At 34.6% G+C, this 13,537-nt stretch overlaps 1 protein-coding gene across 2 annotated transcripts in view; it reads left to right on the top strand.

The window, feature by feature from the left end:
* Window positions 1-12,487, top strand: part of B4GALT6 (beta-1,4-galactosyltransferase 6) — a 30,610-nt gene extending 18,123 nt beyond the window's left edge. For both annotated transcript variants that reach the window (XM_032124230.1, XM_032124237.1), the window contains 6 exons: window positions 2,685-2,809; window positions 3,305-3,421; window positions 4,235-4,422; window positions 6,624-6,746; window positions 7,531-7,632; window positions 8,886-12,487. In XM_032124230.1, the coding sequence (XP_031980121.1) occupies window positions 2,685-2,809; window positions 3,305-3,421; window positions 4,235-4,422; window positions 6,624-6,746; window positions 7,531-7,632; window positions 8,886-9,033 (803 nt within the window). In that variant the 3' untranslated portion in view covers window positions 9,034-12,487. The remainder of the gene's footprint in view (window positions 1-2,684; window positions 2,810-3,304; window positions 3,422-4,234; window positions 4,423-6,623; window positions 6,747-7,530; window positions 7,633-8,885) is intronic.
* The last annotated feature ends 1,050 nt before the right edge of the window (window positions 12,488-13,537 follow it).

Below are 13,537 nucleotides of genomic sequence, written 5' to 3'. Positions count from 1 at the left end.
CTTAAAATTGGAGCAGCTATTGCCTTTTTTGTGTAACTCAGTCTTACAGGTTATAACCCACTGGTTGAGCAATGCTGTTCTAATTCATAAGCAAATCTCCTCTTTGAGATAGAAGCAGTACAAGAATCTGTCTGTCTCTTCCTTTGTAGATAAATTGATAATCCCAGCCTTTCTAGACTGCATAGTTTCTAAAGCTCTTGTCACTCTTGATCTTTTTGCACCGTAGACTGTCTTAGATTTGATTTCTTTGTAAATCATCATAACTGGCTTAAATCCTGGTTACAAAACAATTTAGTTTTGTAAAACTTCTCTTTTTTTTTCTCATAGCAGCAGTTAATACATTCCAGGATGAGATTTTCTATTTTTGTACAAGTGCATTGCATTGGCTCATATTAATGCGCAATCCATTACAAACTGTAAAACTGTCTCTCTACATACTGCAGCAAAGCCAGGTATTGCTTGTTTTGCTGTGCATGCTTCATTTTTTCCTTCAGTAACAAACCATTCTTTTTTTTTTTAATTAATTTTACTTTATTGGTTTCTGTATCTGATTTGTTGAAACAATTTTTTTTTCTGATTTTCTTCTTCAAAATGCTTTTTGCTTTCTCAGCTCTCTTATTTTGCAGGTTGTATAAATGTGTTTTATTGCAGCCTGCTAGAGACTAATGGAAGTAGTGACTAGTAAGCCCAGTTATTTACAGAGACACCTTCTCCTGCTCCCCACCAGTGACAGGGAAAAAATGCTGATTTCTATTCGCTCATCTGTGTACTTTTGATAGTACCAATACTTCAGGTTTTACTAAAGCTGCTTTTTAAACACTCTGGATAGAATTTCATTATGTCCTATAAAGTTAGAAACACCTGCTTTATCTAAATACTGTTTTACCATTTGATGTTTTTTTTCTAATTTAAACTCTGTAAGGATCTGTTCACATCTGAACTTTTCTCAGAAGACTGAGGTATCTGAGTCACATCATGTGTTATTTGCTCCCCTTTCTGGTGTAGTAATTGGCCTTTATTTATCTTTATTTTCCTTTTAGATTCTATAATTGAAGTGAAAGGCTCTTGTTGCTTTTCTGTCTCTTGGTAGTTGAAATTGATTTTTTAAATTTCTTTTTTTTAATTTATTTTGTACATGTTTATATGCTGGTCCTTTGATTGACCTTGAATTTATATTTCTTAAGATTTCTTTCTTGGGTTATTGAAGAGTTTCAGACACAGCCATTATGATAATCTAAACTTATTTTTTAAATAATTATTTTTATTTTAAAATATTATTTAATTTTTTTTTAAACCTCTGTAGGATTAGCTTGTTCTAGTGTCTATCTATACAGGATTTTTAGCAACTGCCAGGTTTCCTTTTTTCCTAAAATAATTAAATAAATGTGGGTTTCTTTAAATCTTCTCTTGAAATAGCTCCATAGTGTACTGTTCTTTATAATTTTTCACCTATGATTTTACATTAAAAAAATAGTTACCTTCTTCATTTGCAAGTAGTACTATATTTAATCATATCCAAAACTAAAGTAGCTCTTGCAGTATCTTCTACCTTCTTCTGAAAACAATAGTTATTCCTAGTATGTTCCAAAAATGTCAATATTTAGAGAAGATTTAGATAACTAGTCAGCGACACAAAGCAACGTATTGGGCACAAATAGGATCTTTTGGGTATGGACACAGGGGAGAAAATCGAAGTGATTTTTTGACTGACTTTAAAATACCAACCCTCACCAAAATACTTAACTTTCTAGACAAAAATAAGAATAATATTTTATAGTGTTTGTCAGAAATTTCTTGCAAGATTTTTATTTGATGATTTAGAGTGTAGTAGTTGCTGAAGAATGACTTGAGCTTCTGGTTAATGACTGCTACATTAGTCTTCTCCCCAGATTTTCTTGATTCTTTTTATTGCTTTTGTGGGTATTTACTATGAATCATTATTTCCAGTTTTGAACTTTTTCACATGCATAAACTAATGACTGACATCTTCCAGCTATCAACTAAATGTTAATATTTTCTCATAGTAAGTACTAACCTGATTTTTTTTGAACCATATTGTGGTCCTTATTCAATTACTTACTGAATTCCACTCTAATGCCTTTTGCAAAAGCTTTTCCCATTGGGGTCATTAGTTCTACCAGTGGTAATTCTCAAATCCAGCCCATTGCTATGAATTGGTTTGAAGCAGATAGTGGTGGATTAGTGGATGAAGACTCTACATGAAACGTGCGTATCATCTAAAATTTAAATTGAGGAAGTTTGTTGAGTGTAGCGATGATGCATTTTCTTTTAATGTGAAAGTGGAGGAGGAAGGCACACAGAATTTGAGTAAAGGTTCAGTAGTGCAGATGATGTAGGATTGTTAACAGTGGTAGTTGAAATGAAAGGCAATCCAGATTTTCTGTAATAGATGCAGAATTCAAATTACTTTGCTTGTTCTGTGTCCTCTGAAATGAGTATTTTTTTAATAGGTTTTATGGAAGGATTGTTTGTTTTTGGAAATACTGAAATTCATTCTGTAAAAAATTAAAGATTAAGAGGAGAGTATAAATTGGTACTTTTTAGTCTGTAGGTAGTAGTGTAACTACAAATTTCTGATGCCATTTGTCCGTGATATCCCTTGTAGTGTTAGATCAGTTGTCTTAATTGAAATTAATAAATAAGGGTTTTTTTCCTCTCTTTAGGAGGCCTTATTGACGTCAATATGAGTGAAATTAGTTTTGATGAAATTCAGCAACTGTTTTCAAAAGATTTAGACATTAAACCAGGAGGACACTGGAAACCAAATGACTGTAAGCCACGGTGGAAGGTGAGATGCTGATTTTCTGTTTTGGTTTATTTTTTCGTGTTGATATGTAAGAATAGTTTGCCATTGCAGGCACTCAGTCTTTTGGTGCTATATATGTAGTATGTCATAGTATTTGTAGTATGCCATCTGTGCTCAAGAAGAAACTTCAGCTAGGAGAAAAATTTGAAATGGATCATCAAGAACTTTCAAAGGTTCGTTAGCTGTTGTTACTAAAGATTTCATCATATGCATGCAAATCTATCCTATGTGTCTGTTGCTTGAAGTACAACTAGAAGCAGGTGAACATAAAATGAAAATCTTGTTTATGTGTTACTCACATTTTTTTTCTTAATTACTTGAGCAAATTTCCAACACGCTTTCCTAGGGGGAACCAACATGTAAAACACTGAGCCAATATAAATGTAAAAGTTGAAAAGCCACAGGAAACTTGATTTTTATTGAAATCTTAACATTTTAAGATGCTGATGTAATAGCTTAATTTTTTTTTTCCTGAAGGTGGCTATCCTTATTCCTTTTCGGAATCGTCACGAGCATCTTCCAATTTTTTTCCGTCATCTGATACCTATGTTGCAGAAGCAGCGGCTGGAATTCGCCTTCTATGTTGTTGAACAGGTAACAGCATCTACTTGAAAAGTGACTTCTCAAGATTCCTTACTAAAAGGGATTTGATATTCTTACCAAGATTTGGATGAATCCAGAATTTCAAAATTGTTACTCTACTCTTCTTCTCCTTTAAATGGAAAAGGAAAGTTCACCTCCTTTCCCCAGTTTAAGCAGTGGCCAGATACATGATGCTTTTTTTCAAATATGGGCTGATATTTTGTAGGTAATAACATGGCCTCTTAGAATCTATTGTCATTGTAAGTTTTCAAGGCAAAAAAGTAGGTCAGCAGCAGTGTTCCTCAGGGCTCAATTCCAGGGCCTTACGTTCAGTGGATGCAGGAGCCGAGTGCACTGTCAGCAACTTTCTGATGATGTCAACCACACGTGTCAGTTGGACTTTTGAGTGGTGCCTTTCAGAGGGATCTAGATAAATTGGAGCATTGGACAGTGATTAATGGGAAGAAATTTAATAAGTCAAAATTGCACTCTGCACCTAGGATGGAGTAAAGCCAGGCACAAGTGTAAACTGGGAGAGGAGTGACTGGAGAGCAGCCCTGCACAAAGGGGTCTGGGGGTGCTGTTTGGAAGCCGGAACCAGGCTCAGTCCTGGCTCACAGGAGTCAGCAATGTGTGCCCTGCCAGCCAGGAGGGCAAACCCCATCGTGAGGTGCATCCAACCCAGCACGACCAGCCAGTCAAAAGAGGCATCACTGTCTTTTTTTTTTTTTTTTTGTGTGTGTGTTAGAGTATGTTTTTCTCATAGTATTGAAATTTCTGTCTCTCCTTGATTTTTACAATGTCTCCTTTGTTTTCTGTGTGAAGACAGGTACACAACCTTTTAATCGTGCAATGCTCTTTAATGTTGGCTTCAAAGAGGCAATGAAGGATGCTGTCTGGGACTGCATAATATTCCATGATGTGGATCACCTACCTGAGAATGACAGAAATTACTATGGATGTGGAGAAATGCCACGCCATTTTGCAGCAAAGCTGGACAAATACATGTACATGTAAGTAAAGAGTTTTATTCATATTTTTTTTAAGTACCCAAGAGTATTTTAAAAGTGTATGAATTTTGTGACACTAAATACAGTAGGTGAAAACAGCAAACCGACCTCCTGTTATGCTATTTACAGAAATGACTATTTAGTTACTAAAATAAAGATTTAAATTTAGTGTCTGCATTTGATATGTTACTAATTAGAAGATATTATTTATAATTTTCAATGTTGAGCTTGTTGCAGTGAGGTTGATCTTGAAAAAAAAATGGTTTGTGTGTCAAGGGGGAAAATCCTATCTAACTGACTAGAAATGTTTTCTGGCTACATAAACCCTTGTACTGGCTGTTACAAAAGAAAAGCAGATAATCTGCAGCAAAATATCACAGGAAAAATGTCTGTCTTTATTTTCTCATAAATGTACACTTTTATTTCTGTTTCATACTGCTTTTTAAACTGAAGATTTTCTTACTGCTGGACCATTTTGTATATTGTCTTTCAGTCTCTACATTTGGTGAATGTAGTGGGACCTGCAGTTTTCTTGCCTCCTTTTCTTCTTCCAGTTTACATTAATGATGTGCCACTTGCTTTTTAACACTCTGCTATCTCGTGATGTTCTTGGAATCATTTCACGTGAAGCTGTAGCTTATTGCTTGCTATGTGTAGGCATTTGCTATCCTGAACTTGTGAAGTTAATCAGGTTGACAACCTGGTCAACCAACAGATTAAAAGCAATGCCTTGAAACCATGGCTCTCTCTGGACATCAAGTTGTCAACCAATCAGCAGTTAAATGTTTAAAGATTTCATGTGTATTTAAAAATACAAAAGTTAGCACTCATGAATATAGATAAGAGATTTCATCTATCTTTATATGTACTTGTAAAACACTCTATGTATTTATATATACATTTATAAAATGTCTGAATAGGTAAGTATTTACAAAATTGATGAATGTAGAAATGAAACCAGATTTATAAAATACAAAAATAAATAAACCTCTAAACAGTTCTGTTAACTGTCATATTCCAGTTGGTTTTGGTTGGTGGTCTTGTTTTGGGTTGACAGTGGTTTTTCATTGGTTATTTTGGAGGTATGTATGTGAGGTTTTTCAGAGAGGGAGAGAGGGGGGTTAGAACACTTGCTACTTCAGTTAAATGTTGAAAGGCAAATATAGTTGCAACCTTCCCCAAATGCTTTTCAGATTTGGTTGAATCCTGTTTTTTCACAGAGATCAGAAATTGCATGGTTTTATATTTGTTTTTCTTTCCCCTTGCATTCTGGAGTTATTTGTCCTTCAGTGTGGCAATTGTGTCCTAAGCAATGGTAAATCTTTTTGTAGATAGTCTTAACTGCTTGAAGGTTCCAGATTTGGAAGTGTCTCCTGAGACACTTCTGTTTTATGGAATTGTGTGCTGCTTCTGAAAGAAAGCAGCTTTTCTGTAGCAGCTTCTGGCTTAAGGATGCCGGTTAATATTGATGGAAGTAAATATAGATATTTATTTTTTCTAGGTTGACAGAGTGTTTTGAGGACTAGAAATGACATTGGCTGGGGCATAGTATTTTGTATAGATATTGTGGCTGTTCATGTTGGCCAATTGCTTACTGCTTAATAATATATGTTAGCAATTACTGTTGCTTACTGAAAGAAAAGCATGTAGATCCTTTTGATTCAGAAGTTTATCTTTTAAAAACTGGAAAATGTTGTTTTAAATCAGTGTGCCATTCACTGTTTAATTGGTGCTCTTAAGCTGTTTCTCTCAAGTTTTAAGAGTTCTATAGAATATAGTAAAGAATTAAAATTATTTAATTGATGCGTTACTGATTTGTAATTTTTCAGTTGATTAAAGAGGTTTTTTCAGTTGAATAGTGTAAACATAAATAGTTTGAGGGCTTCACTTAACACTTCAGCTATGGGTCTAAATCAGCCATCTGAAATAGACTGGTAGACTGTTGTTTGTTATGGGTGATACTCTTTGGAGCTACAGTTTAAGAGCACCTTTTATGCAAATCAGACACTACTGCAAACCTTTTGTTCAGCTTGCTGTATGTCACTTAATGCTGGCAATCTGTGAACCAGTTTCCCTTAGTGAATACATTCAGCCTCTGTTCATGTCCTTAGTTTGGGGCTCTTGCTTTTTGGAAAGGTATTGTTCAAGAGAGGGCTACTTATCAAAGTTCAGCTAATGATACAGAATTTATCTTTTGTTTCCAGCCTTCCGTACAATGAGTTCTTTGGTGGTGTAAGTGGCCTGACAGTGGAACAATTCAAGAAGATCAATGGTTTTCCAAATGCCTTCTGGGGATGGGGTGGAGAAGATGATGATCTTTGGAACAGGTGAGTATTGAGTGCCTAGGTCTTTCTGTACCACCCACCCTTTGAGACCAGTTAGGTGTGTTTTCTTGTCACTTGTTACCTTTTCATAACTTGTTTTAAATGGACAAATTCTGCATAGTTTGCTTCAGAAATATCCGAATATACCATTTGAAGGGATAAGTATGATGTTCCTTTTTCTTGGCCTGGGTACAGCTAGCAGGTTTTTAAAAGCTAGGCCTTGTGACAAATAGCAGAAAGAATAACAGGTAATCACACTAAGCATGTTGCTTCACTCTTGCTGCTAGCATTATGAAATACCATTCCACAGGCATGTAGAGTAAGCATCAGTTTCATATCTTAGGAGCAGTGTTTGAGAGAGAGGTTAATTTGTGAATACATTGGTAGTCCCACACTGGACAATGGACAGCACTGCTCATGGCATTACCTACTGCTCCCAGTGAATGAGTCTAAACTGTTCTAACTGAGCTATTGAAAGGCTCTGAATGAGTTTCTATATAAAGAGATATCTTTTAAAGGAAGAATTTTATACTTTTTTCTTGCTATTTTCACGTTTTTATGCTGGAACAAGCAGGAAATATTAAATATGAAATTATTATTATTTTGCACTTTGCCAGCTTTTTCAGTTGTTGGGTTTGGAGTGTTGTGGGTTTTTTTAGGAAGAGAATGTCAATGAACATAAAGACTTAGTTTTAAAATATTTGATGTGTATTTTTCACTTTTGCTTTAACTCGTATGGTGAGCTGTAAGAAGATGTTTTTACAAATGTTTATGTATTTTATGGCAGGGTTCACTATGCTGGATACAATGTAACAAGACCAGAAGGCGATTTAGGGAAGTACAAATCCATTCCTCATCATCACAGAGGTGAAGTCCAGTTTTTGGGACGGTAAGAAAAACAGAGGAATGTTCAAATACTACAGCTAAAGATGTAAAATTTTTTTCTTGCATCCACACGTATGAATAAGCAGTCAGTTCTTATCGATGTTATTTCCTCTTTGGTGCTAAAATACCTATTTTTTTAAACACATTATATTTGCTGTTCAGATGTTTTTTATTTAACCATGAGAGAGACTGAGTTTGTGTGTCAGAAGACACTATCATCAGAATCTTTGATCCAGAATGTTATTGTTCCATAATAGTTTTGGCATTAGTGCTGGCAGGGCTCCATTAGTTGGCTATTTTGGATATTTTGCAAAAGGAAGCAGTGCAGCTAGGGCGAATGACTCCTGCATGAAAACAGACTTTAAAACTCCTCAAGGATTGGTTTCTTCCTTCATATTTTATTCTTTTCTGAGATACAAGTCTTCTCATTTCTTGCACACATTGACTTAAATGTTTTCTTTTGGGATTCTTTTCTTTTGCTACAAAGTTACAAAACACTTAAACTGGCCAGGAAGTTCTGCCTGTCCTGGGATTTGAATAGAAACCAGAATGCAGCAGATGACCTACATGTAAAACTTAGAAGGTGAAACACAAAGTAAAGGGTTTATGATATATGTTTTCCTGTAACTAGAAATACTGCTCAATTCTGTTATCAATGGATGTCTTTTTCTGGGAACATCCTTTTTTTCTTTTATTCATAATTTTGAATAGACACATGCAGTAGAGATGAGTAAATCTGTTCTATGAAACTAAAATGTATATGTGGGTAATATGGGGGATGGGAACTGTTTTTTAATCACCTCAAATTTAGATGTTTGCACATGCAGGAGTCTCAAGAGTGAAACGAAAATCAATTCAGACATTTAAATGTATAATGATGAACAGTGAAGATTCCCAAATCTTCCCTAGGCTCCTGAGTTTAATTTTATAGCAAAAGAACATGAAGAAATTGAATAATCTTTAAAAAGCTATTTAGTTTGGGACCATAAAAAGTTTACATATTGAATGCCTCCTTTGTTATTTAGTCTTAATGTTAACTTGTATATGCAACCATAAAATCTAACTGTAGTAAAAATCTTTAAAAGCTTGCTTTTAAAGCCTAGGTAGGTTATTTGGTAATTTCAAAGGTTTGAAAGGTAGTTTCAGAATTTAAGGTATATTTCAAAATTAAATGACTGTCACAGTATCGTGTCTAACATCAATTGAATTGTTTCTTGCAAATCTTTCTCATTTTTCTTCTTCCAACTCCTTCTGCAGATACAAACTTCTGAGGTATTCCAGAGAACGTCAGTATATTGATGGGTTGAACAATTTAGTATATACTCCCAAAGTACTTGTCAGTAGATTGTATAAAAATATAACTGTTAATCTCATACCAGAACTCGCTCCTGTTAGAGACTATTGATGGAAGTGGAATGGCAAGATATCCTACCAGAATAAACTTTTAACACTGGAAGCTACTGATAAACACTGTAAAACAAAACAAAACCAACAAACAGCAGCTTAGAATTAGAGTTTTTTCACCAATTGATGATGCATATTTGGGATGAGAAGTAAAGTGATTGTATGTACCATGCATTTTGTTCTGAAAGAAAAGCCAGCAGCTACCACTCAGATGTTTACAGCATGAGACTACTGTTCAAGCCTTCATTCTTCACACTCTCTATCTTAACTACTCAACTAAATAAACTGCAGAAAACAGACTTGTAGCTTCTCCGGAAATAAGGGCAGAGGCCTCTTCCAGGAATTTTTTATACTGAACTGCCCCTCCTCGTATTTAAATGAATGTTTTTGTTTCTTTTTAAAATGTGTTTTGTAAATATGTGATGTAAATTAATGTGTGTACATTGCTTTTCAGTTGTTCAATATTTTATGCTTCAGTATGTATTTGAGTGTGTTCTCGTTTGAATTCTATAGGAATGTTTTTATTAGCATGAAAGAACAAGTGTAAAATGTAAGTATGCTTATAAAAAGGTTATACCTTATGTGAAATGAAGGAAATATTAATTGTTGGCCAGCTATGACTGTAAACTGTTATACTAGTTTTGAGCTCTAGGCCTCCTGCATATCTATATAGAAAAATCACTTTCTTATATGAACCTGCTAGAAAGAAAGCTTTTAATTTTATTTATTGCCAGCAAAATTGTATGATACCCTGCCTGCCATCTGAATCGTATTTATATGCATATTGCATGTGTATTACAGAAAATCTTGCAGTTGTTGCATATTATGATCTACAGGAACTCTTAACTGTTTCCAAGTGTGCCACTAGTGTCAATGTCAGGGATTTTCATGCCTAAAACGATGTGTCTGGGTGCGTACAGTATTTTGGTATTGTCCTTTTTTTTTTTTTTTTAAAATTCTAGTGAACAGCACTTTTATTCCTCCAAAATCAGAAGAGCCAAAAATGTGTCTTCATTGGAAGAATATTAAAGTTAGATTTTTAAGAGAATAATAAAGCATAGTTCTAATAGTTCTAATTCTTGCCGTGTGGGATTTTCAGCAGCACGGCGTTGGTCACACTGTTCTGCTGATGAGGATGGTGATGACATAAGCGGAACAGAAAGCAGGCCAATCCCAAGTGCTTTTTGAAATTCCACTCCTAATATATTATTCAATATAGCTATTTAAGGGCCTATTCTGGTAGAGTGCTGAGTGCTTCTATGATGCACTGAGGATCCTCAAGTCGATGACTGTCAATGAGATTGAGGTTGCACAGTCCTGCTAAGGATTGGTCCTGTCTGTTTCTCTATTTTTGTGGTGTTAAACGTATAAGTAACTAGCCTCTTTCCTTATCTTCTTATTTTCTCTTTACTTGTAATGTTATGCTACCTGAAAGTATCCCACTGCTAAGCATTATTATCTTTCTTAATATTTTTTTACATTCCTTGTTAATACAAAGGAAAAGGACCAGGTCATTTATTTTCTATGTTAATGCAAAGATATTGACCAAGATATACTAAACTGTTTTGTTTGTCACAGTTACTCAACTCTTTAGGAACCAAAGACTGACTTCTGCTCCCATAATGAATGGAAAGCAGTATCTATAATAAGGATCGTTTACCCATAGAGTGTTCTGTAAGAGTGTTGACAAAGAATCCTATCTTTAAGTCATTACTGTATGTTGGTTTCCTGAATTGCTGCCACAGATGGTGTGGTGCTTTGTATATTTTAAGTTTGTTTGCCATAAACACGTTTCATTTCTTTGGCATCCCAGCAGCAAATTTTGCTCTTAGCCATCATTCAGTAATGTTATGAGCATAGCTGTAGGCATCCCAAATATTTAGTAGAAATATTATTATTTAAGTATTTGAGAACAATTATAAGGGATGTTTTTTACCATACTGGAATTACCTTAAAATCTACCAGTTAAACTAATATGCTTTAGGAATGATGTAATACAGTGGAAATAACTAAAAGCATAAAGTGAAGAAAACATCCTTCAAAAGCATGCTTAAGTGGTTTGATCACCTCCTGATAGATTTTTCTGTAACTGAGTGTATAGAACATTCAGAAGCATATGAAAAAGGGGAGATAATACACTCTATGTAAAATTAATTATCTTCAAAATAAAGATAGTCATTTCATAGCAGACTAATACGGTTCTTTAAGAACAGTAGAATAATTTTTTAAGTCCCTCATGTAATTTTGAAGTGATTTCTGGTTTTCAATACAAGTTCACCTACAATTTCACACCTAAGATTATGAAACATCCTTTGGTACCATAGGTCTGTACTGTTTTCTGAAGCATGCTTTTGTGCCCATTTCTTAGGCATTCTGTGAAATTCATGTGCAATTAAAAAAAAAAATCGAATGCATATATATGTATATATACTTACATATATACATACTATATTACACATATGCTGTGGCTGAACTGATATAACTTTACAGCTTTAAGTGATTGATCATGTATGGTCCTAGAAAAATGTGATTAAACCAGTATGTGAATGGATTGTGACATATAGCTGAGTTCTTTAAAACTTTACGTTTTGGTGCCCCAAAATGATGGATGTTAAATTATGAATTGTTGACCAACACTCTTCTCTAAATACCTTTTATCACTTTGTTGGGAAGTTTTAGAAGTTGCCATCTTAAATTACATCAAAATAGTGTTTGTATACTACCTGCTTGAACTCAGTACTCTTCTGTAGTGAATTTTAACATAGACAGTGCCTTCAAACAAAATAAATATGATGCAGAACTAAGAGTTGTGCACATTCCTTTGGATAATCTCATGGTTCTTGTAAAATGTAGAGAGAAGCCGATCACATTGGCTTTTGCATTGCTGACAAAGCCAAATAAAGGACGTCTTCAAGGAGTGAACATGGAGGGAGAAGAAGGAGGAGAAGAAGAAGTGCTTTACAAGATACTGAAGGTCTTGCAAATTAGCAAGTAAAACATTACTGAAATATTAAGAGTAGAATCTGTTTAATATGCTAAGATACTCTCAAGCCCATTTTCTATATTTCAAATTTAAGTAGGAGAATATAAAATATAAAGTCCATTTTGCAAATAGGCAGTGTACTGAAAAGCAAGTGCAAAATGTCCTTTTTATTGGATCCTGGCACTCTATTTTTCTATTGTTATGTTTACTAATGACTGTGTTATAGTGGATTACTAATGAGCCAGCTGTTTAAAAAAATTAAAAGGATCCATTGCATATCAGCAAGTGGAAGTGTACTTAAGATTATTTTATTTGTAGAGGTATGTAAGATAGGCTTAATGAAAAATGCACTGAAACAAATGCTGGGAATTTCCTGTGTACTATCATAGTTTTGGGGTTTTTTGTTGTTCATGAAAATGTTTGTACTTTTTTATCATTGTCTTTTATGAAATATAATGTTCTAAAGATTGTGTTGGTTTGTTTATTCTGAGATTTTGTGGAAAAGATACCATCTTTGTGTTTTGTTTCTAGACAAAATGCTCGTTTTTCTAGTGCTCGGTACCCCAAAGTAGCAGCAAAAGGAAGTGACACACCTATCCAAATACATCAGGTTGGGCTGTGATGGGATCAAGCCTTAGGCTAGCAGGGTGTTTTCCTTTTCTTTGTATTTATAGGCTTTCAGCTTTTGGTTTTATTAGGCTAAGTGACTCAACCTTTTTTGCATACTTTTCCAAGACAGGGTTGCTGTCGTGTTGAATCTCCTAATGGTTCTTCCCTATATAAGGATTACTAGAATGGGAATAGAAGGATTCATCCATATTTCTCCTGGTATTAAATAGGACACTGATTTTCTCAGGATTCATCAGTTATCCTTATTTTTATTTGCATTTTTTAGCTATTATGGAAGTGTCTGATGGTTTGAGGTATGCAAGAAATTCTGGGGAGTACTTTAACTGGGGACAAATTTATTTGCAGAATTTTCTGTAAATACCTGAATAAGCTTCTTCAGGTATGTTTGAGTGACATACTTTTCTGAAACAAAGGCTTCTGGTCTGTCTTTGAAAGTGTTGCCAGTTCTGATATATTGGAAAACAGGAAAGGAGGCATTTTAAGTGTGTGTAGCCTTCTTAGCATCTTTAAATGCTGTTCTACCATACTGTCACCTTTACCTTCTTTCACTTCTATGTCTCCAAAATCAGAATTGAGAGATGAGTTTATCTGATAATTGTGTGGGGCCCTGAGTTAGTAATCCCATGTGACTTCATCTGTTGTGGGCTTCATTAATAAAACACTGGAGATGGTAGTGGTGGATTGTATTTTCTGTGTGCTTGCTTTTCATGAGACACCTTTCACAGACACGTTTTGTTCAATTCCTTTGCAAGAAGAAATTTAGTTTATCAACTTCATGGAAGACTGGTTTATTCTCAGAGTCCCCGTAGTGGAATTTCAATAAGTTTTTTCCTAAGGTTAATGTGTTTTTTTCAACCCCCAAACTTACTCAGAAGGGCAATATGACAATACA

The sequence above is a fragment of the Corvus moneduloides genome, chromosome 1, assembly GCF_009650955.1.
Source record: "Corvus moneduloides isolate bCorMon1 chromosome 1, bCorMon1.pri, whole genome shotgun sequence".
Classification (NCBI taxonomy): domain Eukaryota; kingdom Metazoa; phylum Chordata; class Aves; order Passeriformes; family Corvidae; genus Corvus; species Corvus moneduloides.
Note: the sequence above shows the minus strand (reverse complement) of the source record. Positions and strands in the feature narration are given on the sequence as shown.